The 25839-nt window shown below is 49.5% G+C and overlaps 2 protein-coding genes across 4 annotated transcripts; one reads left to right on the top strand and one right to left on the bottom strand.

Annotated features, from left to right (window-relative positions):
• Positions 1 to 985: 985 nt before the first annotated feature.
• On the top strand, positions 986 to 10509 carry RAB3D (RAB3D, member RAS oncogene family). Of its 3 annotated transcripts, none has more exons than XM_074350819.1 (5): positions 986 to 1133; positions 2530 to 2805; positions 3458 to 3576; positions 3659 to 3783; positions 7599 to 10509. In XM_074350819.1, exons 2-5 carry the CDS (start codon positions 2578 to 2580, stop codon positions 7784 to 7786), a joined length of 660 nt encoding a protein of 219 aa, XP_074206920.1. In that variant the 5' UTR covers positions 986 to 1133; positions 2530 to 2577; the 3' UTR covers positions 7787 to 10509. The 3 variants fall into 3 exon arrangements, with proteins under 3 accessions (XP_074206920.1, XP_010965171.1, XP_074206919.1); XM_010966869.3 differs by having other exon boundaries at positions 998 to 1185; XM_074350818.1 differs by lacking the exon at positions 986 to 1133 and adding an exon at positions 1324 to 1511.
• Positions 10510 to 13303: 2794 nt separating this feature from the next.
• TSPAN16 (tetraspanin 16) lies at positions 13304 to 24795 on the bottom strand. The gene is given in 8 exon segments (XM_074350011.1): positions 13304 to 14050; positions 15928 to 16080; positions 17840 to 17872; positions 17874 to 18072; positions 19547 to 19626; positions 22646 to 22766; positions 22768 to 22820; positions 24727 to 24795. Coding segments are annotated over 8 exon segments (822 nt in total). The 3' UTR covers positions 13304 to 13936.
• Positions 24796 to 25839: the final 1044 nt, after the last annotated feature.

Raw genomic sequence — 25839 nt, 5'->3', positions numbered from 1 at the left:
CAGGCGTGGCGCTACCCATTGCATGTACCACCCATTACTGTGACAACAGCTGGTTCTGATCCCTGGAGGACAAGCGTATTTCCCACCCCATTGACATTGGGGGTGGCCATGTGACTTGCTTTGGCCAATGAAATATAAGCAGAGTCACTTCCAAAGAGAAGTATGCAAGCCAGTGCATGACTTGCCACATCATCCCTTCACTGCAATGAGCAGTGTGAGTGAGAAGCAAACCTTGGGGGTTGGCTGCTGTGGAGGCTGTAGGGCTGCTTGTTACTGAGCATATGCCAGCCCTTCCTGACTGGTGCAAGTCATCTCAGTTCATCCACAGCAGCCCTTGGAGGCAGCTAATGTTCCCATGAAGGAATGGGGGCTTAGAGAAGTTCAGCAAGTGGCTTCAGGTGGAGTCATTGGGATTTGAACCCTACCAAAGCCTGAATTATTATAACTGCAGATCCTCTCCTGCTGGCTTGAAGAAAAGTCTGAGACCTCAGCTGAGCCTGGATGCCAAATTTCCTTATCATGTGGCCTCAAGCAAGAGGCTGCCCCTCTCTGATCCCCAGTTTATCTGTTAAGGGATGTTAATTATAAGGGCCCTTAAGAGTATTTAGAAAGGGGGGTCTAGCCCACTTTAGGGCCAGGCGCTGCACTTGACAAATACTAACTCAGATCGAAACGTTCACACAACCCTATAAGGTGGGTGCTCTTGTTATGGACCACGTGATGGATGGGGAAAATGAGACCCAGAGAGGTTAACATGTCCAAAGCGACAGGGCTGGAAAGGGGTAGAGCTGGGATTGGAAACAGGCTCCAGAGTCCGCGCTCTTAGCAGCTGTGGACACAAGCAGAAGTTCTAAGTATGGTTTAGTTAAAATGAAATGTTTATTGTTAAGGGACGGATTTTCGACAGCTGCGCACGCGGTGCTGCTTCCAGCCCCTCCCCCGCTCTCCACAAGCCCCGCCCCGCCCTCAGCCGGGAGCGGCCCCTCCTACCCCCACCTGGGCGGAGCCGGCGCGGGATCCGGGTGGCTGCGGGCAGCGGCGGCGGTGGCGGCTGCGGGGTCGGGGTCGCAACCGGGGCCAGGCCGCAGCGAGTTTGGAGGCAGAACCCCCGCGGGCAGCACCCCCCACGCGAGGTGACCCCTTCGGAGGGAGCGCAACCAGACCCACACCTCCGCGTCCCAGCAGGTCTTGGGGCAACAGGGGCTTAGGGGGAGGGCCCGGGGCCTGGGAACAAAGGCAGGCGGCGGGGGACGCCTCTTCCCTCGCCCCCAGCCAGCTGGGCTCATCGGGGAGCCTTAATGGGGCGCGGGCGGGGCAGACAGCCCAGCTGGGGACTTGAGATGGGACCATATGGTGATGGGAGGAAGCTCCTGCACTCTCCTGCACTGGCTGGGGCGCCCCACATCTAGTGATGGGGGACAAGGCTGAGCCCTCCGGGTTTCTCACCTAGTGCCAGGCGTGAGGAAGGGTCCGCAGATGATCAAAAAGAAGTGGGACCAGAGGCCAAACAGGTGGGCTGGGGCTGGGGGTGGGGTGGGGCGGGGGACCCAATCTGGCAGCCCTGCTCGGCATGGGGAAAGTCTTCCTGCCTCTTCTCTTCCCCTCCTGAAACTCGTTCTCCCGGAACATGGGGTGGGGCAGAGGGCTGGGCAGGAAAGGGGAGGCCGGTTGGGTCCTCCTTTAAAATGGAAAAAAAGCCACACGGGCAATTGAGAAATGACTTTACCAGGGGTTCCTCTGCCGGTTGCCCATTCACCCAGGCCTTCTGGAGCCTCTCTGAGAGGCTCAGGGAGTAGCCGTAAACTGTTGGGGGAAGCTGAGGCCAAGGGACGCAATGAGGGCTGAGGGGATATGCTGGACCAAGATGAAGCAGCCCAGCTGTGGGGACAGGTGGCCGGGAAAGGCAGGACCAGGTGGTCGTGGTGGCGGCTGGGGTGGTTTCCTTGGATTTGGGGACTGTCGCTCTGGCCTCCATGGGCTGGAGCTGGGGTGAGTCAGCCCTACCAGGAGGGAGATGGGCCCGGCCCTTTTGACAAACAGAAGATGGCAGTACCTACTGGGGGGTAGAGCTGGGCTTTAAACCTGGGCTGTATCCACTGAAACCCCCCTCCCCATGGGGGTCATGGAAGGGGTTAAACATGGCTTCGGTAGGAGCAGGCAGGTGGCCAACACCTGCCAAAGTCAACACCCAGGCCCTGAGGTGGCGGGGGCTCTATCCAGCTGGCAGCCCCTCCTCCCTCCAGCTCACACCTGGGCCACGCCGGCTGCTCACCCCGGGGCAAAGTCCACACCTGTACCTTCCACAGGGTCTGTTTCCTCAGCCGCCCTACTGGGCACCCCATGCCTCCTGCCCCAAATCCAGGTCCTTGAATTTGACAAACATCCCCATTGTCCAGAAAAGGACACTGAGGCTGATAGAGAGCAAGTGCTGCATCGAGGGTCACCTGGCTTCCAAGTGACAGAGTCAAGATTTGAGCCCAGGTCCGATGTAGACACTGGAGCCATTCCTGGCATTATATTTCCCTGCAGGGCTCCAGCCCTCCCCACCTCCGCCCCCTCAGGAGGCTCCCTGTCAAGATGGCATCAGCGGGAGACCCCCAGACGGGCCAGCGGGATGCAGCAGACCAGAACTTTGATTACATGTTCAAGTTGCTGCTCATCGGCAACAGCAGCGTGGGCAAGACGTCCTTCCTGTTCCGCTACGCCGACGACTCCTTCACGCCCGCCTTTGTCAGCACCGTGGGCATCGACTTCAAGGTCAAGACGGTCTACCGCCATGACAAGAGGATCAAGCTGCAGATCTGGGTGGGCCAGGCAGCTGTCTGTGGGTCTGTTGGCCAGGCAGGACCTAGGGTTCCTCATGGGAAGTCCAGGCGACAGTGTCGGGCTGTGGGGATGGGTCCCAGCTGAGGGAGAGTGGCCCAAAGTCAGGGAGGGGGCTCGGGGTAGGTGTGAAGAGTGGTGTGATCTACAAGATGAATTCATCAGGGTGGGGGGGACGTGCCCTGCCCTGTGGGGTCTGAGGGGGAGACAGTACTCACCCAATGTGGGCTGCAAGTCCTGGTGACCAATGGGGAAGAGGTTTGGGTACCCTTTCTGGGTAAGCCAGGGGTGCCCCCACTGAGCCTGCCTGCTCTTCAGAGCCATGCTCCTGCTCCCCCCCCAAAAAAATCACTCCGGCTACTAGTGGTTGTCATGGTAACGAGCACCAGGCTGCCTGCGTCAAGGTGGCGCGCTCTGGCCCAGGTGGTTCTTGTTTGTTGTCGTGAAGTTGGTTCTTGGAGATGAGGTCAAAGAGGTTGATAAATCCCTGAGAGGCTACTGACCCCTTAGACTGGGAACCCCTCAAGGTAGGGGTCTGTGTTTCTCCCATCAGACTGGGGCTGTGACAGGGTCCTGCAGGGGTGAGGTAGGAAACAGAGTGACTTCTAGATGCCTGACCCTGCTGTGTGCCCAGGACACGGCTGGCCAGGAGCGCTACCGTACAATCACCACAGCGTACTACCGCGGAGCCATGGGCTTCCTGCTCATGTATGATGTTGCCAACCAGGAGTCCTTTGCTGCCGTGCAGGACTGGTGAGTGCTTGCTGACCCCTCCCGACCATTGCCCTCTCCCCCTGACCCTAATCTCTGGCTTAACAGCCCTCAAACTCCACAGGGCCACACAGATCAAGACCTACTCCTGGGACAATGCTCAGGTCATCCTCGTGGGGAACAAGTGTGACCTGGAGGACGAACGTGTGGTGCCCACTGAGGAGGGCCGGAGGCTCGCCGATGACCTTGGTTAGTGCCCAGCCTGGGCCACAGGCCCTGGACCTCCCAGAACAAAACCCCCATCCCCGTGCTCGAGTCCCAGATCCTACCACAGTCATCAACCCTTTGCCCTTTGAAGATCTGCCCAGAAGAATACCCACATGTATATCACCTTCTCCATTTAATTTCAGAGGATTCACCCACAGGTACTCCTTACTTCCCCACTGCCCTGGGAACCCAGACTCAGCAAAACCATTTCTGGAAATTTATCCTACAAACATCTGCACCTATGTGGGAAGTGGCAAGTATATCAAATTATAGTACCGTTAGTAGTAGAAAACCTTGACAACTTTCCAAATATCTCACAGTGGAGAAGACAGCTACACATGAAGTATAGTGCTGTGGTGGAATATTACACAGCTGTTAAAAAGGATGAGGACATTCTTTATGTTCAGGGGTCCCTGTGGTATATGGTTAAATGGAATAAGCAAACTGCAGAATAGTGGTTATGGCCACTTCCTTTAAGTCCAGGGATCAGCAAACTTTTTTTTTTTTAGCAAACATTTTCTTAATGGGCCAGGAAGGAAATATTTTCAGCCCTAGGGTCTTTGTCATAACCACTCAGCTCTGCCTGAAAGCAGCCATAGATAATACGTCAGTGACTGAGGGTGACTATCTGCCAGTAAAACTTTATTTACAAAAATGGGCAACAGGCCAGACTTGGCCTGTGGCTCAAAGTCTGCCAACTCCTACATTAGCCTATAAAATGGGTGAGAAGAAGGATGTATACTTAGGTTTGCTGAAAGGAACTCCAAGAGGATACAGAAACAGTGGTGAGCTTTGTGTCTGAGAACTAGGAGGCCAGGGCACCTCGGTGGGAGGGGAACTTTTCAGTCCACCTCTCTGAATCAGGTGAATGGATTAGTGATTCAGTTTAAGCTAGAAGAAAATCTTGTCCTGGAGTATCCTAGTATTCTAGGCCCTCCCCTGGACTTCCCTTGCGGGAGGCAGTGTAACCACTACAGGGGAGGGTGGGTTAAGGATCCAGACTCTGGAGCTAGAATCCCCTTCTGCAACCCACTAGCTGTGTGACCTTGGGCACCTCGCCTACCCTCTCTGGGCTTCTATGTGTTCATCTAGGAAACAGGTGAAAACTACGTCTCCTTTTTAGGGCTGTTAGAAAGATTCAATAAGCAAATGCTCTGATTGAACATTAACTCGTGTTATTTCTTGATTGCTTTGTGATCTTGTACTGGTGACTTCAGCTCTCTGGGCCTGCACTTCCCCATGTGTGAAATGCAGATAATAACAGCCCCACCTCATCAGGTCGTCAGGAGGGTTACACGAGGTATGATGTATGAAGCGGTTCTAACAGAGCCTGGCAAACTCTTAGGTTGCATTCAGGTGTTAGCTAGCATGATTGTGAACTATTGCTGATGCTTGTGCAGAAAACCTAAAACATTTACTCCGGTCTTTTATGGAGATGGTTTGCAGACCCCTGGACCATAATGGTCCTCCTTCTTCCTTTCTTCTTTTTTTCCCTTTCTTTTTTTCTTTTTTGTTTTAATCTTTTAAATTTTTAAATTCTTTTTGGTGGAGGAGGTAATTAGGTTTATTTATTTATTTACTTTAATGGAGGTGCTGGGGATTGAACCCAGCACCGCATGCATGCCAAACACAAGCTCTACCCGCCCCCTCTTTTTTTTTTTTTCTTGCCATCATTTATTGGAGAAACTGGAATGTCTGTGGAATGTCTCCCATTTGGGGTTTCAGTCTGCTCCATCATGGTGCCATTTAACCTGCTCCTCTGTCCCCTGTGTTTTCTGGGAACCTCAGCCTGGGTCTGATTTCCAGATGTGCTGGGGATTCAGCTTTGGGGGCCTGGCCCTGGGCTGGAATACTTGAGGATGCTCCCCACACCTCCTTGCAGAAAACAGCTAGTTCCTGGGGGTGAGGGGAGACTCCCACTCTCCATTAAATTTAAAATATTACAATACAAAGCGGGAGATAGAATTTGACCCCCATGTTGTAAGAAAAAGGCCACATACGTGCACACACATGCACATACCCTCTACAAACTGAACCCCAACAATTGTGTATTTATATTTTCAAAAAGAGTGGAAAGTTGATCATCAAAGCGCCAATAGTAATTGTTTCTGGGTGATGAGGTTACACTTTTCTGTCTGTCTTGATATTTTTCAGTAGTTTCTAGTTTCTCCAGTGAATTTCTTCACTGAATATTTATAATCAGAAAGAAAAAAGTGTTCAAAAAGAAAAAAGTCCTCAGCTTATTTGAGGCAAAGCCAGACACAATTAAGGAAATGCCAGCTTTGCCTAGGAAGACAGGGGGGCGACACTGATGATCACCAGGCTTAGAGGAGAGATCTGTGTTGGTTCCCTGCCTCTGTCATCCATCCATCCATCCATCCATCCATCCATCCATCAATCCATCATTTATCAAGTACTTTTGAGTACCTGCTCTGTGCCCAGCACCAAGCTGCAGACGTGGACAAGGCAGACAGAAATCCTGGCCTCTTGGAGCTGGTTTTCTAGTAGCAGAGACAGTAAATGGATAATTACACACATAAATAATTATGAGTACATTTTTATAGTGCAGCATGATACAATGCTGGGGTAAAGACCGTTTACCCTGTTCTGTATGCAGTAGGGTGGGTGTTTGTCTGAATTCCTGGCCTACCTTGGCAGGGATGGCAGATGGGGACACATCAGGGACCATTCAGGGTCAGCTCCCAGCAGGCAGATCCTGAGCCAGCCTTTTAGGGGTGCAAGAAGGACTGTTATGTACACCCTTATTTGTAGGTTGAGTGGTCACTTCTATAGCCCAGGGACCTTGGGCAAGTCCCCAAAGCATTTGTACCACTTCTCACCTCTAGGGGTATAAACATTTTTTGAAAAGGAGAAACAGGTTATGACAGTCACTGTGATGCTAAGAATATATTCAAAACGACCTCACCATCATCTCCCTCCCCAGAAGTCAGCCAGCCAGCCTGCCCTCCCTCCTGAGGCCCCAGGTGACACAATAGGAATGTTTAATCTTTATTATTCCCAGCCAGGCAGCCTGGCTGTGCTACCTGGGTGAGTTTACATGAATGACTGTTCTTCCGCGCCTCAGTTTCCCCAACTGTAAAATGGGCTGTAAAAGTCTGAACCTCAGAGCATCCTTAAATGAGTTAGTTTACATAAAGTGCTTAGAAAAATGCCTGCCACGTCATAAGCGTGACGTCAGCACTGCCTATTAACATTAGTATCACCATTTTTAGTGTATTCTGTAGGCCAGGGACTGTGCACATTGTATACTCTCTACAAAGTCTGAAACCCACCAGCCCCTGGGCTGAAGCCAGCCCTCAGCCACTGCTCAGTCCTCTGTTTCACTTGACCTGGAGCATTATTTTCCAGAACATGTGAAATACTTGGCTGCATTAAAAAAGTCCACATAAATATCTGGCTTTGTGGGCAGCCTGGCTGTGCCTTCCTGGGCAGCAGACATTGGGTGGAAAATGAACCCCACTCACCCAGGCACCCCCATACCTGCTGGACACCAGAATGTTACAACCAGGACTCTGGCCACCACTGCCTTGTGACAAAGAGATGTGCAAAGTAGTGCAGGCAAGAGCTGTTGCCACAGATTTTTATCAGCATCCAAAGCATCATTGTTCCCACTTTACAGACTAGCAGACTGAGGCTCAGAGAGACTAAGAGACTCAGCCAAGGTCCCACAGCCGCACAAAGGGCAGAACTGGGCTTGGAACCCAAGTTCGGGTGATGCCACAGCCCAGGCTATGCCCCTTGAGGTCTCATAGGTGTTCCCCCTTATGTCCCTCCAGGTTTTGAGTTCTTCGAGGCCAGCGCCAAGGAGAGCATCAACGTGAAGCAGGTGTTTGAGCGCCTGGTGGACGTCATCTGCGAGAAGATGAATGAGTCCCTGGAACCTAGCTCCAGCCCGGGCAGCAATGGGAAAGGCCCGGCCTTGGGGGACACCCCACCCCCGCAGCCCAGTGGCTGCAGCTGCTAGAAATGGTCCCCCATCCCCCCACCCCCTCCTGCCTCGGCAGGGACTGTGACTGAGGCATGAGCCACAAGGGCTGTTTCCAAGCTCAGGGCGCCCCCTCGCCTCCCCTCAGCCATCCCCAAGCCCTGCATGGCTCATTCGCTGGCCATGGCCACCAGCCTGCCCAAGCAGCCGCTGTCACAGGCTCCAGACCCTGAGGATCCTGCACTGTGGGCAGAATCTGGGGATATGGGCGTGCACGAGCTTGCTGCTTTCAGGCGTTTTAATGGGGGTAGTGTGGGCAGCGTGTCCCTCCCCACCTGGTGGAGGGACATCCACAGTGCCTTCTGGGTCAGAACCACTGTCCACTCCGTTCTGTGTTGGTCATGGCTTGGAGTTCACGTGCTGGCTGAAGATGGTTCATCTGTCTCGTGCAGTGTGGGTTCTCATCCCTGGAGATGAGGAAGGTGGCTCTGCCTGTGAACCTTCTCAGACCTCAGGGCTCCGAGGCGGGGCAGTGGATTTTGGCCCTGGCAGACCCCTCCCTTCTGACCTGCAGCTTCTCTGCCTGTGAAAGCAGTATTAAAGCGGCTTTTCCCATTATAAAGGAAGAGGGGGTCAGACCTCCCCCGCCCCACTCCACTCGGCTTCAGGGACCCCAGAAGTGCCTTCTGAGCTTCCCCAGAATTCCACATCACTCATGTCCCTGCCACTGTTTCAGCTTATCCACTGGATCCCTGATCCAGAATGGGATTTTGGAACTATGGGCTTCATCGGGCCAGGCAGAGAATTACTCAACCCCTGGCATTCCTGCTGGGGGCTTTTTACCAGGAGTTAACTCAGGAGCCAGGAGCATGGGGCTCTCCTACCCAGACCTGCCACCCCACTGCCCCCGCCCCGGCCTTCTTTGCCTGGTAATGTTTTAAGCAAGGTCTTTCCACATCTGACATCCTGCTAGAAAAGGAAATTGAGTAACATTCCTGTAGCTTGAGCTGCCGGGACAGCTTTTCCGATGTGAGGACTTTGGCTCCTCCGACTTGAAAACCCTAGACCACTCATGGCTGGCTTCCCGAGCCATGTCACCGCAAGGGTCCAGTGATGTTTTCTGCTCATGGAGGAGTCATCTAAGGAATGCTTTGGGGTTGGGCTAGAGAGGCGAGGAGGCAGGGTTGGTTGACGGCTGTTGCTGCTTGCACTAGGCGATACACCTTGGGAGTGGCGCGCTGATGGGGTATGGGCGGGGAACCGGTCTCCCAGGTGGAGGCACCAGCAGGGAACTGGCCCAACTGGGGTCCTCAGCTGCCAGGGGCCCCTGCTAGGAAGTGATGCGCAGTTTGGAGATCTATATCTTGATGCCTCCCCGCCCCCCACCCAACTCAGCAGCTCTTTCTACCCACCAGAGTCCAAATTCTGGTAGCATGCCACCTCTATCTGCCCTGCAACACTAACACTCCAGAACCTGACACTGCGGATGGCCAAAGCGAATGATTTGTGTTCCCGTTGGCAGCCTCCCAGCCTCCGCCTCCAAAACAAATTCCCGTAGCCTTGAAGAACTCAACCTCCTCCCAGGAGTGGGGAAGATCTGGTTCAAGTTCAACATAGCTCTTTATAGAAGCTGAAGATTGAGTTTATGTCTACAGGGCTCCGTTCACCCCATACTGGGGGCTGTTCTTAGAGCTTCAAAGTGGGGATATTTGTCCACCAAGTTAGACGACTGTGGTGGGAGGGACAAGTTCCTGGAAATGCATCAGGTGAGGGTACCTGAAGCTTTGGGGTGGGAGTCAAACATGTTAGTTGCTTTAACATAAGGGAGAATTTAAAGCAACTATAAAAAGGCTTCTTAAGATGCACCACCGCCTGTCAAGATTCTGTTGGACTGGCCAACAGACTGCAGCCAGAAAAAATACAGCAGGTCAGAGTGCCATTATCTGAGGGACAAGCTGACTTTTCCCATGTGATGAAACACAGCTTTGGCTGCATCTAGTCCCTGACCTGGCCTAAGGTTTCTGTTTACATAAGATTTTTCAGTAGTTCAGCTTCAAGTAGTGACTGAGACAGCTGCCTCTGGGTTCTCTCGAGACTGGGAATGATGTAGAAGAATTTTTTTTGTTGTTTCCTCTAAAAATAATGCAAGTTTTTATTTTACGATGTTTGAAGGGGAGGTTTCACTCCTGATGGTCTCTGGGAAACTGAAACATACATGAAGATCACTGCAGGGGATGGAAGTGTGTTGAGTTTACAAACAGAAATTAAGCCAAAGGCTGTGGGAAAACGACTTCCCAACTCCAGGGAGGCTGGGATCTGGGGAGGTGACTTGAGGCTGTTTCCTGCATCCACACTGTGCCTTCTTATCACCTGCTTTCAGGAACTTGTCTTTCCATAGGCAGTTTCAGTGGGAAATTGCTATGACTGCTATTTTGGGTTTGGGTTTCTAGTTTTTTTTCTTTCTTTCTTTCTTTTTCTTTCTTTGGCTTCTCCAGGGACCATGTTCTTGTAGCTTTCTCTCCTACTCAACCAAAAAAAAAAATAAGTAAGGGGTGAACATTTTGGTCTCTCTGTTGAAGCACTGATTCTGCTAACTGGCTTCTTCCCAATGATCCCAAAATACTCTATGGCTCAAGCTTTGGACCTGGTCATTTATATCCTGGATGTGGTTCTCCCATATAAGCCATTCTTTGATGTCCACTCAGAAAGGTGTGCATTTTTCTCCACAAAAGAAAAAGAAAATTAAAGTCATTATGTCCGTATGTGGTGGTTCTTTTATTTCCATTAGTGAAATGCAGTTTCCAGGAAGAGGATGGTTGAAACACAGCCAAGTAGATGGTTGGTCAAGGGCTGTGTGTCATATAGTAGAACCCAGATCAGGCCAGGGAGCCTCAGATGTGGGGCTGCCTCTAGCTGGGCCTCGTGGCCACCACCTTGACCCTGGAAAGTTTCAGTGCATGGAGGGCAAGGAAGTTGATGTTTCCTCAACCAATTCTGGCAAGAAGTTTGGTCCCCATAGCAGCCAGAGGGCACCAGTGAATACCTGAGCCAGGTCAGGTCCCTTGTCAGTTCGGAACCCTCCATGGCTCCTACCTGACTCTGTGACCCAAAAGGCCCTGCATGATCTGACCTGTCACCTCACTGCTCTCCCTGTCACTCTTCCCACTTGCCCCCTACACTTGCTCTGCTCCTCCTTGCTGCTTTGAACACACCAGGCTCCTGCCTCAGGGCCTTTGCACTGGCTGTTCCCTCAGCCTGGAGTGACATGGCTCCCCTCATGCCTTTTGTGCAAATCTCACCTTCTTGTTGACTCATCTCCCTCCCCACCCCCCTAGTTAGTGCTGCAACCCCTCCCCAGCATTTCTGATGCCCCTTTCTATGTGTCCTCCTCCCCATAGCCCCTAGTGTCTAAAATACTATATAATTTACTTGCTTAACTTAATTTTATGTTTATTTATTTTCTGGGGGGAGGTAATTCGGTTTACTTTTTTTTTTTTTTAATGGAGGTTCTGGGGATTGAACCCAGGACCTCATACGTGCTAGGGATGTGCTCTACCAGTGAGCTATACCCTCCCCTCTTGTTTAACTTAAACAAGTGTTTCTTCACTATAATATCAGCACTTCAAATGCATGGATTTAAAAAATTTTTGTGGCCACATCCAGCTCTTTCCTGTCTGATACAACAGAAAAGAAATAGTTGGATTTTGGTCCTGGTTTTTCTTGGCACACAGCTCCTAAAACCCTTGGAATCTCCGGAGTGATAAGAGTGTCTTTTGTATACAAATGAGAAGACAGCCTAGGCTGGGGGCCCCTGGGAAACTTCAGAATGGAAGCTGGTCACCAGAAAGACCAAATCATGATTAGAGGGTTGAAACTATCAACCCCAGCTCCTGGGAGTGAGGGTCCAGGGAGGAAAGGGGCTGGATCGAGCCAATCACCAACTGTTGGTGATTTAATCAACCGTGCTCACATGATGAAATCTCCATAAAAACCCTGAACAACAAGGTTCGGAGAGATTCCCGTTTGGTGAACACACTGAGGGAGGGTGGCGCACCCACAGAGGGCATGGAAACTCAGGGCCCCTTCCCCATACCTTGCCCTGTACATCTCTCCCATCTGAGTTACATCCTTGGTAATAGTAAGTAACTCACTTTCCTAAGTTCTGTGAATTATTCTAGTTATCAAACCTGAAAGGGAGGGGGGATTGCAAGGGCCCCCTGATTTTGTAGCCAAGTCAGAGAGGAGTATGGCATGTCAGAGGGGAGAACAAACCTGACTCTGTGTCCCATGTTTCTTTTACTTTAACCTTTGTATTCTCTTGCTAGTTAATCACTAAAGGGACATTGCCTATAAGCCCATCTCTGGGAATCCTGCTTCCCAGGTAATGACCATTAAGTGAAAATGCCTTTTTAGCTCACAGGAAACATTGTGACCAGGCCCACCTGTGAAGGCAGGAAGAAATTAACAACCCCGAGCCCAACAGGAACCGGAAATGCTTGGCTTTACTCCCGCCCCTTTCAGTATAAAAGAAGCCTGAATTCTAATGCAGGCAAGATGGCTCTTTGGAGGCACTAGTCCATCATCTTCCCGGTCTGCTGGCTTTCCGAATAGGGTTGCTCCCTCGCCTCAACAACTTGTCTCTCGATTTATTGGCCTGTTGTGCAGCGAGCAGTACGAACTTGGACTTCATAACGAGTACTCTGGGGACCCAATACTGGTGACCGGCATCTGAGGTGGAGGGCGGTCTTGTGGGACTGAGCCCTTAGCCTGTAGAGTTTAGGTAGGGTTGGAATTGAACTGTAGGGCACCCAGGTGGTGCCCACAGAGAAGTGGTGTGGAAAACCCCCACACATTTGGTGTCAGAAGTGCTGTGAGTAAAAACGGTTCTTTTTTTTTTTCTTCCAGTTTTATTGAGATGTAATTGACATGCAGCTCTCTATAAATGTAAGGTGTATAACATAATGATTTGACTTACACACATAGGGAAATGATTACCAAATAAGTTTAGTGAACATCCGTCATCTCATAGACACAAAATTAAAGAAAAAAAAATTTTTTTCCTGATGTGAACTCTTAGGATTTACTCTCTTAGCAACTTTCCTACATAACATACAGCAGTGTTAATTCTATTTATCATGCACATTGTATTCCTAGTACTTTTTATCTTATAACTGGGAGTTTGTACTTTTTGACTGTCTTTATCCAGTTCCCTCTTCCCCCCATGCCCTGCCATTGGCAGCCATGAATCTGATCTCTTTTCCTGTGATTTTGTTTGTTTGTTTGTATTTGAAGTATAACTGTCCAACAACACCATGTTAGTTCCTATTACACAGCATAGTGATTCGCCATTTCTATCCATTTCAAAATCATCACCACGATAAGTCTAATGACTGTCTGTCACCATACAAAGATATTACACAGTTACTGACTGTATTCCCCACACTGTACATTTCATACCCCTGACCCATTTATTTTGCAACTGGAAGTTTGTACCTCTTAATCTCCCTCATCTCTTCCTCTCTTCCCCCCACACCCCTCCCCACTGGCAACCGCCTCTTTGTTCTCTGTATCTATGACTCTGTTTCTGTTTTGTTATATTTTAAAATTTCTGGCGGGAGTAGGGTATAGTTCAAGTGGTAGAGCGCATGCTTAGCATGCATTAGGTCCTGGGTTCAATCCCCAGTGCCTCCTCTAAGAGTAAATAAATAAACCTAATCACCTCCCCCGCAAAAATTTTTGAAAATAAAAATAATTTTAAAAAATTAAACCCTTCTAACGGCTTTCCATCATACTCAGAATAAAAACCAAACCCCTCTCTGTAGCCCACAAGGCCTTGCCCTCATCTCCCCCTACCACCCTCCTCATCCACCCTTCTCCAGTCATAAAGGCCTCCTTGCTGGTCCTTGAAAAAGCCAACCTGAGGGCCTTTGCACCAGCTCTTCCCTCTGTCTTCTCCCATATACACACACATGGCTTTTCCTCACCTCCTCAGGGAGGCCATCCCTGATTCCTTTCCCTATCTCATCACCCTCTTTTACTTCCTTCTCAGCAGGTATCTTAAACCAAACAGTCATCCATCCCCACCATGTCAGCTCCGCCATGGCAGGCATTTTGTCTTTTGTCACTGCTGTGTCCCCAGTGTCCCGAACAGCGCTGGGCACACAGTAAGTAGGGGCTCGATGAAAGAGCTCAGTGTGTCGCAGAGGAGCTGGGCCATACCTGCACTGCTGCTGCCCCCAGGGAGACCCCACTCAGGTTGATGCTCTGAGTCTTGGTTATTTTCAGGAGCTTAGGGGAACAGCCCTGTGGATACAAACATCAGAGTAAGCAGGACCTGGTCAGGGACTTGTGGATTCCAAGTCCCCATCAACCCCCCGCCAGGCAGACTACCAACATTCCTCTCAGATTCAGGGAAGAGAAAGGGACACAGTGACAAGGACCTTGGCTCCTTCTTGCTGGACTGCTTCCCCCACCCCAACATCTTCCCTGGCCTCCTCATTCCTTTACCCCACTCCAGAACATACCACTTCCTCCCCAGTGTCCATTTGTGCTAACATCCTAGTATGGTGATTAAGAGCAGGACCAGATGTCCCAAGCTGTGTCCCAAGCTAGCTGTGTGACCTTGGAGAAATCACCACACCTCTCTGTGCCTCGGTTTCCCCAAGTGTAAATAGACCAGTAGGATCTGCCTCACAAGATTTTTGTGAGGTTTAAGACAGAATCTACAGCAGTGGCCTGACCCATAGTCGGCATTCAGGAACTGTCATTTCCGAGAGCTCTTTGCATATGAACAGAAGGGCTAACCTGCATCCACCACCTTCTCAGCCATTTACATGTATTTTCTCACTATACGCCCCATAAGGTGGGCACTAGTCTATTCTCTGTTTTACAGATGAAGAGACTAAGGTTTAGAGAGATCAACAGACCAGACAGTGATTGGGCAGAACAGCCAGCCACTTGCAGGGGATGGGCCCCCGCTTCCCTTCCTGTGGTCGCTGAGATGCTCCTCTTTCTTCTGGAAGCTTGACTGGCCTTGAGCTCAAAGGGTCAGTGTCCCCCTTTTATTTAATGGGCATTTATTAAGTGCTCGCTCTGTGCTGGGCACTGGACTGGGTGCTGGAGACCCAGCAACATACAAAATAGACATTTCCGCCTTGATGGGGTTGAGGGGAAAAAACAGGTAATACACAAGTACAGTAATCACATTGTCAGGTGGTGATTCAGTGCTGGGCAGACCCTGAGGCAGGGTAAGGAGACAGAGTGTGATGGTGACTGTGGCAGTGTCCTTTTATAGATAGGGGGTCAGGAACAGCCTGACAATTGTACACAGGCTTGAAAGGGGTGAGGTAGGAAAACATTTAGAGGAAGAGCATTCCTGGAAGAAAGAATAGCCTGTGCAAAGGCCCTGAGGCAAGCATGTGCCTGGTCTATCTGTGCAGCAGCGAGGAGGCCAGTGTGGCTGGAGGGGAATGAGTGATGGAGTGAGTGGGAGAGGAGGTCGGGAGCTGACAGGCAGGCTGTGCAGGCACAGTGAGCCAGCGTGTAGCACCATGTCCATCTCCGAGGCTCTGGCCTGGCACCCAGCAGGAGCCATTCAATATGAAGGGATGAATTAAGAAATGACTCTTATTTCTTCCCTCAGGGGGAGAGCCTTGGGTTCATTCATCTGCAGCAGAAGTTAGGGGTTTGGAAGCTAGGGATGGGGTTTGAAGCCCAGCTCCACCTCTCTCTGGCCATGAGAACCTCTCGGTGCCTCAGTCTCCTCATCTGTAAAATGGGAGAAGGGCAGTCCCCACTTCAAGGGGTGCAATGGAGACTGAATTCACAGCAGGAGTGCCCAGTCACATGGCGGCCATCACTATGGTTAGAACGATTGTTTTCCATTATAATTGCTAGAGCTTAATATCTTGGTGAGGGAGGCAGTGTGGCCCCGGCAATGGACGCAGGCCAACACGGATCCAAATTCAAGCTCAACCAAAGCCACGTGACCTTGAACCAATCCCCTCCCCAGGCCTCAGTTTCACCATCTGTGAAATGGGGATAGTAACCTTAGGTTGTGTGGTCGAAATGAGCTGAAATTGTGGTTGAAATCACTGGCGTTCCTGCCAAAATGCAATTTTTGTAGAAGTCACCAGCCCTCAGGGTCTACCCAGGTGACGCGCAACAAAATCTCAAGTTACTTTCTGGTGGATGACATCTGTGGACACATTGCGCCCATCACAGGCCACGGTCTCAATGGATTTACAGCAGCTCCTGGGGTAGGTGTGGCCAGTGGTCCTTTCAAAGGAGGAGCCAGCAAAATCTGTGTAGTTCCTCACTCCACAGCACTTTAGCTGCAGCGAGGAGAATAGACACTTGAAGACTCCCTTTCAATGATCAAAATAATTGAAAACAATAGAAATAATGGTCTACTATTAGAGCAGTCACCACGTTCCAGAGCCTGTGCTAAATACCTCCTTTCACCACCCCGTCATGGCTCCATCTTATTTGGGGTAAAAGCTGAACTCCTCACCATTGCCCACAAGGCACTGCACGATCTGCCCTGTCACCTCTGGGCCCTCATCTCCCCTCTCTTCCCTTTAACTCACTCAGCTCCAGCCACGCTGGTCTTGATACAGGAAAAATGTTGGGTAAGAGGATGGCCATGTCCCAGGTCTCGGTTGAGTCCCTGGGACACAACCCAACAAGTGTGGGTCCTTGGCTTTGCACAGGAAAGAATTCAAGAGTGAGCCACAGTTGAGTAAAAGCATATTAATTCAGAGAGATACATACTCCATAGACAGAGAGCAGGCTGTCTCAGAAGGCAAGACAAAAGCCATGAGGTGTAGCGCTGGGTGCTCAGTTTAAAGTAAAAGTAGATACACAGTCCGTAAACAGATTGTGGTCCATCTCACTTAGAAGGGAGAGTGGCTACAAGGTGTAGGGGTTGTTGGTTTTTATGAGCTCGGTAGCTTTATATGCTAGTAAGTGGGAAGATTATTTCAACTACTTTGGGGAAGGGGCTGGGATTCCCAGGAATTGGGCCACCGCTCACTTTTTAGCCATTTATGGTCAGCCTCAGAACTGTTATGGTGCCTGTGGGAGTGCCATTTACCATGTTAATATATTACAAGGAGCATGTAATGAAGCTCAAGGTCTACTGGAAGTTAAATTTCCCACCATCTTGGGCCTCAAGGTCTACTGGGAGTTGAATCTTCCACCATCTTGGTGTTAAATGCATCACTTAGCCCAGCCTGACTGATACAGGGGTTGAGGATAACTTGGAAAGAGAGGGCAGGGCAGGCTTTCCTGGGAAGGGACATTTGAACAGAGACCTGAATGAAGTGAGGGAGGGAGCTATGCAGATATTTGAGGGAACAGCATTCCAAAAAGAGGGAACAAGCTGTCAAAAGGCCCTGAGGCTGAAGCTTACTAAGTGTGTTTAAGAAACAGAGAGGAGGGGAGAGCTTATAGCTCAGTGGTAGAGCACATGCTTAGCATGCATGAGGTCCTGGGTTTAATCCCCAGTATTTCTACTAAAAAAAAAGAGAGAAGAATGAGACAGGAAGGAAGGGGGCAGGGCACGGCCATTCAAAGAATTACACAACATTTCTATCAGATGACTGTGTTTGTACACCCATGTTCATAGCAGCATGATTCACAGTAGCCAAAAGGTGGAAGCCACCCAAGTGCCCATCGACAGAGGACTGGATAAATAAAATGTGGTGTCTCCATACAATGGAATATTAATTCAGCCCTAAACAGGAAGGAAATTTGGACACATGCTACAACTTGGATGAACCTTGAGGACATGATGCTCAGTGAAATAAGCCAGACACAAAAAGGCAAATACTATCTGATTCCACTTATAGGAGGTCCCCAGAGGAGTCAAATTCCTAGAAACTGGTAGAACACAGGACAGTGGGTGCCAGGGGCTGGGGGGAGAGGGAAGGAGTGTTACTGTTTAATGAGGACAGAGTTTCAGTTCCGGGGATGGTTGCACAACCACGGAACACACTTAATGCCACAAAACTGGACACTTCAAAATGGCTAAGATGATCAACTTGAGTTATGTCTCTCTTACCACAGTAAAAACAAAGATGTGACTCTCACCTTCTCCACGACCAAAGTCCATTCCATGGAATAGTTCATCTGGCTCGTTGTAACTTCTGTAGTTCTTCCTCAGTGTCACGAAGGCCACTTTGTGACCCTCAAAGATGAAACGGAAAATGGTGAACACAGAAGACACCTAGGTGCTCCACTGGGTGAAGTTTCTGGGGACCTGGGGTTGGGGAGGGGGGACTTCCCTTCTGCTTCCTTCACGGCCCCTCCCCCCAGCCCTGGGTCTGCGCCGGAGGAGGACGACGACGAACTCAGGCTTCCATTGCCCGGAGAAAAAGACACGGGGATGAGCGTGGGTCTCAAGCCCAGCGCATCTGGGTGTACCCACCCACACAAACGAGTTTGAATCATCTGCTCTTTCGAGTCGCCCACACGCCTGCTACGCCCCACCCCGGATTTGGCTGTAACTCGATTAAAGACTTGAATATCATCTTTAGCAACTGAATCTCTCTGCACAAAAAGGACAACTTTAATTTTCTATTTTTTAAATAGAGACCTAAATTAAAACAAATTTTTTTTCCAATGAGGTGAAATAGTCACATGGTTCAAAATTCACAAAGCACAGAAGGGTAGACCATGAAAAGTCTCCCTCCCACCTTTTTCTCCCAGCCAACAAGTTTCTCCCACTCCACCGCCACGACTGTTACTGTTTCCTGTGTCCCAAAAGAGACCTGCTATGTGTGTCAAAGCATATTCTCAGTATGGTTCGCCTTGCTTTATACTACTCTCATGGTTCTGCACGGGGCTGTTCTCAACAAGAGTAGCAGTGCACTTGCTCAAATCCTGGTGGCTTCTTTCATTTCTGTGCACGCTCCCCGCCAGCTACCGAAGTTCTCGCTGCGGCTTCTCAGCACGCATGCGCCTGGGAGCAGACCGCAAGCAATGACTGATGGGAGGCGGCGGATCAATACTGCGGCTCCCTCGTCCCTGGGATGGAGAAAATAGTTGCATGCTCCTCGCTGCATCCCAGACGTCCCCGGGCAGGACTGAGCACTGAGTCCAGTTGCCCATAGTGTCAGCTTTTAAGGGCTACATGCCCTTCCCTGCCTCACTGCCCCAGTCCTGAAAGGTGCTTCTCGGGAATCATCTGTCAAATAAACCACAAGCCTTCAAATCTTTGTCTCAGGGTGGGCCTCTGTGGGGACACAAACGAGGACAACACTATGTCCTGGAAAATGGACCGTCTCCTGTATATAGAGCCTCCTTCTTTCCATCTGTGTCGGCTTTGCTTATGTGGATTATTATACATTAAACCCTCCCCACCACTGATGCTCCCTAGGCTGGAAGCAATCTTTTGCACACTCTGGTATGTATGTCATTCTTCGTGCGAACAAGCAAATCCTTGGTTAATTCCTAGAGACCAGACAGTTGGGTCAAAGGATCCGTGCTTTGTCATTTTGATGGATTTTGCTAAATAGCCCTCTATTTTGAATACATTTCAAAACCCCAACAACTTTTACAGCTGTTCCCATTACTCCCTCAGCCTCACCCCAAATGCAGGAGAGCTGGTCAAATTAACTCAACAGGTTTCTTGAGGGGAGCCTTTAAGAAGAAGGCTGAGGTTTTTGGGCCCATCTCTGGAGGCCCAGTCTACCGCCATCACCGGATCTCAGCGAGCGTGGGTGCCTGGGAGGGGGCCCCAGGGCTTCTATTAATTCTGTGGATTTCTAATGCGGAGTGGGAAAAGCTGTGCTGTACTTAACTATCAGGAAGAAGGCAAGGACCACTGTGGCGACTGTGATTTCCACGATGAGAATGATGACCATGAACAAGAAACACTGGAAGACACAGAGCGGGGCAGAGGGAGGCTGGGAACTCGCTGGGAGTCCTCCCACCCCACCCCAAGGCCACCATGGCCCCTCCAGTTTGCAAGAACTCAGGCCTCGGGGCAAGGGGGAGTGTTTTATTTCTTCCATGTGTTGCTTTCCTGAATGTGGTCCAAGATGCTGGCAGTGGAGTATTCTTAGGAGCTGCTAGTTGGAGCCCCACTTCAGGCTCAGCCCTTTCTGGGAGTCCGGGAGGCTTAAGAGGGGACCTGCGGGTGAGGCGAAGGCTGTGTGTGCAGACAGCAGGGGCAGATGGAGAGGAGGACAGGAGGGGGACTGAACAAGGCAGGAAGAGGGGAGGAGAGGCAAGGCCAAGAAACCCCAGACATGCAAACTGCGGGGAGAGGTGATGAGACTGAAGAGGAGATGACAGATGACAGGTCGGTGGGGGCCGCGGGAAAATACCAACATATGCCGCCTCATGTTTCTGATAAAATCCACATGCCTGGGGGGAGGGCAGAGCTCAGCGGTAGCGTGCGTGCTTAGCATGCACGAGGTCCTGGGTTCCATCCCCAGTACCTCCATTAAAAATAATAATTTAAAAATAAATAGCTAAACCTAATTACCCCCCAAAAAACAAAAACAAATCCAAGAAAGCAAAAATATAAAAAATAAAAATTCACATGCCTGGTGGGAAACAGTGGGAAATACGGTAAGCAGAGGGGAGGTCTTCAAGCTGCTTCTCTCCCTGAGCCTCAGTTTCCCAATCTTTACAACGTAGGGGTGGGGCCAGCTCAAGGGGTCTCAGTGGGTTCTGTGGAGCTTCTAGAAGCCAGATTTGGGGAAGGGGGCAAAGACAGGTCAGTTCCTGGTTCCCCTTTGATCTCTTTCCAATTATGTCTTTTATTATTATTAAAATCTCTGATAACTCAGGCTTTGAGTCACCAGACTGGCCGATGGCTGGGCTCATCTGCCCTTGACATAGAGAATCAGGAAAGCACAGTGGATACACACCGCAGGTACCCGCAGCCAACAAGGACAAACATGGAGGCAGTTGTGAGACCCCAGACGAGTGGTTCCTGTATCAGATTGTAAGGATTCAAATTAATATTAATATCTCCCAACACCTGCATGACTGAGGCGTTCCGAGGACAGATATCCAGGCGTCAGCAAGTCCTACTGGCTCCATCTGCAGAATCTATCCCGACTCTGCCCACTTCTTACCCCCTCCACAGCCCTACCGCGTCCAGCCCCCACCATCTCCCACCTGGACCAGCACAGTCTTCCATACTTGTCCCCGGCCCTCTGGTCCCCCATAGCCGCCAGAGGGCGCCCTGAGCACCTGAGTCCATGCACAATTTTGCTCAGAACCCTTCGTGGCTCCCAAGGCCATCAGGACTTTACTTTTCTGAGTGTGGTCTCTGAGGCTTTGGATGGGACAGAGGCTGAGGGTAAAGTTGATTGGATTTGCCAATAGGTTGGACGTAGGGTGTGAGAGGAAGGACTCTTTGATTCTTCCAAATTGAACTACAGATCATCCATGGAGGGGAGGGTGTAGCTCAGTGGTAGAGTGCCCGCTTAGCACTGGGTTCAGTCCCCAGTGCCTCCATTATAAATAAATGAACAAAACTAATTACCTCCCCCAAAATTTTTTTAATTTTTTTAATTCAAAAATGAGTGACAAAAAAAAAAAAGATAATGTCGACATCCTATTGAAGATAAACTATTGTAGGCAGAGGACCTGTTCAATAACTATTTGCTGAATGAGGTTATTAAGAAAGAAAACGAGAGGGGGTTGAGCCAAGATGGTGGAGACTCACAGCTAGCCCTCTCCCACAAATGCACCAAGAATTACATCTACAAACCCACTGAATTGCACAGAAGCACCTACAGAGTCGGATCTAGCAGAGTGTCTCTCAGTTTGAAATACAAGAGGAGTGTCATAAAATCAGATAAACAAGTTTCTACTGTATAGCATGGGGAACTATATTCAATATCTTGTAGTAACTTATGGTTAAAAAGAATATGAAAACAAATATATGTATGTTCCTACATGACCAAAGCATTGTGGTGTACACCAGAAACTGACACAATATTGTAAACTGACTATACATCAATAAAAATATATTTAAAAAAAAAGAAAGGAAACAAGAGATGATGGAGATTCAGGGGGGGAGGAGGAGGGCGAGGACGGGCACTTTAATAACCATTGAAGCTGTTTATACTCTGAGGGGTGGCTAGATGCTGGAGCAAGGATCTCCCTGAAAACCCCAAATTGAAATTGCTGGAGTTTTACAACAATACCATGGAGGAAGGGAAACAAACGATGCTGGAGACAGATTAAATTTAGGATGGGATGATCAGCTCAGACACAATTCCAAGGGAAATAGGAATGGGGATGCTGGGAGCTGGACTTTGGGGAGATGCCTGGTCACAGCTGTGTATGAGAATGAGTGAGACACATAAAACCTGTGACATGCTAACAACTGCGTGATCATGCTTGAAATACACACCCCATGTGTTTAAACGTGTACTGTGCATGCCTGGCAATTACCATAGTGTTGTGGTCGTGGGGGACATACATATGTACTGATGGAACTGAGCAGTGTGCCCAGAACAGACCCAAGCATAACGGAAACTAGTGGAGACAGAGGAGGACTGGATGAGCCAGTCAGTCAGCGCAACAATATGTCATACAACTGGGGAAGAAAAAACACCCAAATCCAACCCTTACCTCACACCACACACACAAATGATCAAACTCTCAATAAAGAGTTAAGAGTAAGAAAGCAAGACTTAAAAATTAAGGGAAGAAAACCTAAGAGAGTGTAATTTATGCACTTGGGTACGGGAGTTCTAAATGAGACACATTGTAAAGGAAAAGGTGGATTTGCTGGATGCCACGCATCAAACGACACGGTTAACACTGTAAAATAGGAAATGACAATCGAAGGAGTATGCAATGTGTGCAAGGAAGGATTCAGACATGACGAAGACATGGGAGTTTGAGGGGGAGCTGTGGGCAACTTACAAACAAGAGGGTGCCTCTGCTTTCTTTGGTTGCTCCATAATACCCGGCGAAGCCAAGCAGCGCCGTGACGCAGCCCTTTACCAGGCACAGTTAGTCAGCGTGAAGCAGGCATGCAGAGGACCACCGCTCGGAAACTGACAGAGGTGTCCAGGCAGATGAGGATCACGCCAGAGAGCTGCAGAACAGGAAACAGACAGGGAAAAGTGATCCAGTAGCTGCGTACGAAGAAGGCCTCTCCCCAGGGGAGAGGAAAGGAGGAACAAAGGCCAATAAGATCAGCAAAAACGTTTCAAAAATGATAATACCCTGAGTTGGCAAGGAGGACGTGGAGAAACATTCTCCTACATTGCCACCAGGCAACAGTGTGCCCAAAACAGACCCGAGCATAACAGAAACTAGTGGAGACAGAGGAGGACTGGATGGGATGTCAAGCCATGGAAAGACGCGACTTACAAGACTGTACTTCGTTCACTCCTGTTGTAGGAGAATGTTTAGTGATACAGAAAGATGTTTTTTAGGCCTGAAGTCTTTTAAAAAGTAGACTGTCGGTGGGGAAGTGTATAGCTCAAGTGGTGAAGCACGTGCTTAGCATGCATGAGGTCCTGGGTTCAATCTCCAGTGCTTCCATTAAAGATAATCATATTAATAAATGAACCTAATTACATCCTCCCCTCCAAAAATAAGTAAATAAATAAATAAACCTAATTACACCCCCCCCAAAAAAGAAAGTAGACTGTCCACAATCATGCTCGTTGGTGTTTATTAACAGAGTTGAAAACTTACGTTCACTCAAAACCTTCACATAGATGCTTCTCGCAGCTTTATCCATTATGGCCAAAAGTTGGAAGGCACCAAGATGGCCTTCAGCACAGGAATGGATTAAATAAACTGTGGTACATCCAGACAGTGGAATATTAGCACTAAAAAGAAATGAACTATCAAGCCACGGAAAGAGACAGAGGAAATGTAGACATATTGAGTGGGAGAAGCCAATCTGAAACAACTACATGGTTTATGATTCTAAGTATATGACATTCTGGAAAAGGCAAATCTACGGAGGCAGAAAGATTAGTGGTTGCCAGGGGCTAGCGGGGACGGAGAGAAGATGGGTGGAGGATTTTTAGGGCAGTGAAATTATTTATGTGATGCTGAGATGGTGGCTGCATTTGTCAAAAGCCCTAGAATATAGAACACCGAGTGAGACCTAATGGACTTTGAGTAACAATGATATCAGTGTAGGTTCATGATAACAAAGGCACTGCACTGATGGGGAATGTGAATAATGGGGGTGCTGTGCGTGGGAGGGGCAGGGCTTACACAGGAACTCTCTGTACCTTCTGTTCAGTTTCGTTGTGAACCTAAAACTACTCTTCAAAAATACAGTCTCTTTAAAAGGAAGAAAACTATTTTTTAAAAAAGAAAAAAAATGAGATTTGTTAAGCAATAGCACCCCATGTTTGTTTTGCTGTTTTTAAAAGGTACAGAGAAAAGTCTGGGAGGCTGTAATGATGATATTCATTGAGCAATGTTCCCAGAACAGGCACAAGCCCTTTAAATGCATTATCCTGCTTAATTCCTATCAAAATGGTACAGCCCAGGTAAGGAGAGGAGGAGTGAGATTTAATTTCCTTCTCTTTCCTGGCAGCCTTTCCTCGTACTGTTTTACTATTAAAACAATGATTTCTTTAACAGTGCACATTTCAGGTTACTTTTAGAGAAAGGAAAAAAAAAAAAGATTTGAAAAATGGAAAAGACCAAGAAAGGAATCATTCCCTCCTGCCTTCCCAAACAATGTCGTTTTCTGCAGGATTTGCCTTAGAACCAAATTCTTCCACCGCAGACCCCAGGTCCCCCAGGTCACACTCCCCTGGGCTTGATGTCACCAGCTCTGGGTCGATGGAGGCCACGCCTGTTCCCAGTGTGTTCTGCTCCTCGTCAGTCTGCCCTACATCCCTTCAGCTTCCCTGAGGACCACAGGTCCAGGTGCCAGTGAATTTGGATCAACTTATTTCTGTCTTTGAAGAAGCCAGCCATGGAGGAAGGGCTGCAAAGCCCCAGGGCCTGGGTTGTGACATACTTACAGCCACGAAGCCATTGAAGAAAGATAACAGTTTCTTCAAGGAATAATACGGAGTGTGCATTTCAGCCATGTTGGCCAGACTGGGTTGCCCTGACTACTTAAGTCAGCATCGTCCTAAACCTCTGAGCTACTGTTTCCCAAGATGGTAGAGGTCTGGGGTGGGGGGCACCAAAGCTGTCTTGCTCTGCCCCTCTTGCTCCTGTCTGCCTGATCGTCTGCCAGGGAGAGGTGGGGAGCCCAGCGGCTGCCCCTCTTCACTCATAAGCCTTTATCACACCACAGTCGGATGCTGCAGCAAGGCTCCCTGTGCCAGGGAAGCAGGTGCCCCAAACTGCACCCTGCTGGCTCCTCATCCTCCAAATAGGCCACGCCAGCAGTGGAGAAGAGGCACAGTGTGCTGCTCTGGTGTCCTCCAGATGCCACTCAGGTCCTGTGGGCACAGCGCTCAACACTGACCACTCGTGTGGTCAATGCCCCTGCTATACTTGGGACTCCAAGTGGACAGGGGCCTGGGATCTCCCCTTTATGGCTGTGTTCCCAAAGCTCAAAAAACTGCTATAGAATGAATGAATGAAGAGGTTCCATGAAGCAGGAATCGAGGTTTGAGCCATCAGGTTCCCCAAGGCCCTGCCTACATGTTAGCTCACTGGCTCATCCTTCTCATGGGGCTCAGAGAGGCCAAGGTAACGGTCCAAGGCCACACAGGAAGCAGGGCCAAGGCTGGACTTCGGAGCTCCAATACTGACATGAAGTTGGGAACTTCTTTTTTTTTTTTTTTTAATTTATTTTATTTTTTTGAGGGGGCAAGTAACTAGGTTTACTTATTTTTAGAGGAGGTACTGGGAACTGAACCCAGGACCTTGTGTATGCTAAGCTTGTGCTCTACCACTTGAGCTATGCCCTCCCCCCCGAAGTTGGGAACTTCTGATCCCTCCCCAGCTCTGCTCTTTCTCCGTCTGAGGCCTGCTCAGCCACAGCTGGTGAAGATATTGTCCTTGAGCCCACAAATCATTGATCACTGGGCCTCTCTTGATATGATAACAGAGGGCATTTCAGGGCAAAAATGTGCATGTAGACACTGAGGGCCCCTAGGTAAGGAGAGGAGGAGTGAGAT

Source organism: Camelus bactrianus, chromosome 22, assembly GCF_048773025.1.
Source record: "Camelus bactrianus isolate YW-2024 breed Bactrian camel chromosome 22, ASM4877302v1, whole genome shotgun sequence".
Classification (NCBI taxonomy): Eukaryota; Metazoa; Chordata; class Mammalia; order Artiodactyla; family Camelidae; genus Camelus; species Camelus bactrianus.
Note: the sequence above shows the minus strand (reverse complement) of the source record. Positions and strands in the feature narration are given on the sequence as shown.

Coding starts and splice junctions, on each gene's coding strand:
- RAB3D (XM_074350819.1), top strand. CDS start 2,578: ATGGCATCAGCGGGAGACCCCCAGACGGGCCAGCGGGATGCAGCAGAC. Junction 2,806..3,457: donor GGATCAAGCTGCAGATCTGG/GTGGGCCAGGCA, acceptor CTGTGTGCCCAG/GACACGGCTGGCCAGGAGCG. Junction 3,784..7,598: donor GAGGCTCGCCGATGACCTTG/GTTAGTGCCCAG, acceptor ATGTCCCTCCAG/GTTTTGAGTTCTTCGAGGCC.